Genomic DNA, 2,151 nt, shown 5'->3' with positions numbered 1-2,151 from the left:
GCGCCTGGCGGTCGCGGCCGCCTCGCCCTGCTTCTCCGCTGAGGCGCCGCGGGGCCGGGCAGCGGACCCAAGCTTCAGCCGTGCGCCCAGGGGCCTCCGGGGCCCTCCGGGCTCAGCATGCCTGGGGTGAAGCTGACCACCCAGGCCTACTGCAAAATGGTGCTGCACGGCGCCAAGTACCCGCACTGCGCCGTCAACGGACTCCTGGTGGCCGAGAAGCAGAAGCCGCGCAAGGAGCACCTCCCTCTGGGCGGCCCGGGCGCCCACCACACCCTCTTCGTGGACTGCATCCCCCTCTTCCACGGAACCCTGGCCCTCGCACCCATGCTGGAGGTGGCCCTCACCCTGGTAAGCGCGGAAAGGGCGCCTTCTCCGCCCTTGCTGCTAGCCCTGGCCTCTCCTCCGAGCCAGCAGAGAATCTAGAACCCCCGCCCACGGTCGCCGCGGTCAGGAGTGGGGTGACCCACGCGGGCGCTGGGTCTCTGCCTGGCTTTCGGTGCTCAACCAGTGGCAGCTCTATTAGTAGCTACTTTAACGAGTCGTTGTTCACTGGTTCGACGGAGCTTACCTTGGGGATTTTGAGTTGAGGGCCCAGCCTTGATGTGTCGGGACTTAAGCGCTAGGGTTTGATTCTTCCGCACCTTCACAGGGCCGATTCCTTACCTGACCTGGGTGTCAACACTGGGTCCTCGGAGGTTAGTACTCGGGAACCCCATTGGCACCTCGGGCCTTGCTCCCCTTGAATGTGCGTGAGCCTTGTTAAGGGAGAATTTGTTCCCGTTAGTGGTTAGCTAGCGACTGCACTAGAATGCTTCCGTGGTTTTAAAAGCTGAAGAATTTTTGTGAAATTAAAAAGCAGGAGCAGACGTGTCTTCTGTCCAACACGCTTTTGTGTTTCTGCTTGCAATGACTATTTGAAGCACAGTGGGGAAAAGATTTATCATTCAGATAAACTGGCTGGTAATTGGGTTTTAGGCAGTAGCTTTTCCTTTATGGAGATCAATGAAAGAAAAAAAAAGAGCACTTATAAATTCCATTGAGTTATTAAAACCTGAAGGAGAAATAAACCGTAGCCTCAGACCTGTCCACCTTGGCTGAGGGAGTGTTTATTTTTCATTTAAGAATAAACTGTGCCAAAAACATATTAGTGAATTCAAGTTTGAGAAAGTAGATAGAAATCTTTTCTCTATGCCTCCCACCAAGTAAAATGAATCCATTTCATAATTTAATTATGATACTCAAGTAAGTTCTTGGCAAGCAGGAAGTATCTTTGGGCAAATAGTTGGGCCTAAAGTTACTGGGCACCTCTTTGTGTGCCTGTTAGGATTAAACTTAGTCATCATGTGAATTTCTTCATACCATTTCTGGGCAAGAGACACATAATAAGTAGATAATATTTACAAAATCAGCCATTTTAGCTCCTGAAGAAATGTGCTGTTGCTACCAAAACACCACTGGGCAGTGCATGTGTGTGTTTTAATCCAGGTTTTTCCAACTAACTGTATTAATTGTACTAATTGTTCTGTTATCAAAGGAATTGCAGGGTAATTGGATTTGTGAAAGGCATTGACTTGAAGGGAACTAGATGCACCTGTACACTTTCGCAGGATTATTCAGCTCTCCAAAATGTTTGAGTATCTGCTTTGTGTGCGGCCTGTGCTGGGAGAGGGTTATGGCCGCAGATCAAACTCAGTACTGCTTAGCACTTGGACTTGCAGCAAGACAAGCACAGTACTGAAGAATAAGTGCCACAGATGGAGTCCGATGAGGGATTCAAGAGGAATGTCAGCTAACCCAAGCTTGGGGAGTCAAGGCAGTCAGTCAGCTCAGAGAAAGGGACATGCAAGTAGTGGGCCAGTCTAGTGGAGGGGGGACACTTGAGGCAGAGGCCCAGCATGCACAAAGACCAGGAGAAAATAGACAGGAGGGAAGAGGAGAGTATTTGGGAAGAGCTAGAGGGTGGAGTATAAAGAGGCAGGGGGCAAAGAGAGATGAGCAGTGGAGAGATTGCTTTGTAGGATACGTTGATCAAGCAAAGGCATTTGGGCACCATCCTGAGGACAGAGGGAAGCCACTGGAGGAGAGTTGTGTGATCAGATTTGTTTCTTTGAGTGATGGCTCCAGCCTGCAGCAAAGAGGTTGTTGGAGACA

The 2,151-nt window shown here is 50.5% G+C and overlaps 1 protein-coding gene across 2 annotated transcripts in view; it reads left to right on the top strand.

Moving 5' to 3' along the window:
* The first annotated feature begins 8 nt into the window (after window positions 1-8).
* The window catches only part of EMC8 (ER membrane protein complex subunit 8), a 17,957-nt gene continuing 15,814 nt past the window's right edge, over window positions 9-2,151 (top strand). For both annotated transcript variants that reach the window (XM_008567935.1, XM_008567936.1), the window contains exon 1: window positions 9-348. In XM_008567935.1, coding sequence (XP_008566157.1) covers window positions 118-348 — 231 coding nt within the window. In that variant the 5' untranslated portion in view covers window positions 9-117. The remainder of the gene's footprint in view (window positions 349-2,151) is intronic.

The sequence above is a fragment of the Galeopterus variegatus genome, unplaced genomic scaffold (assembly GCF_000696425.1).
Source record: "Galeopterus variegatus unplaced genomic scaffold, G_variegatus-3.0.2 Scaffold357, whole genome shotgun sequence".
Taxonomy (NCBI): domain Eukaryota; kingdom Metazoa; phylum Chordata; class Mammalia; order Dermoptera; family Cynocephalidae; genus Galeopterus; species Galeopterus variegatus.
The sequence above is the reverse complement of the archived record's forward strand: the minus strand, read 5'-3'. Positions and strand labels throughout refer to the sequence as shown.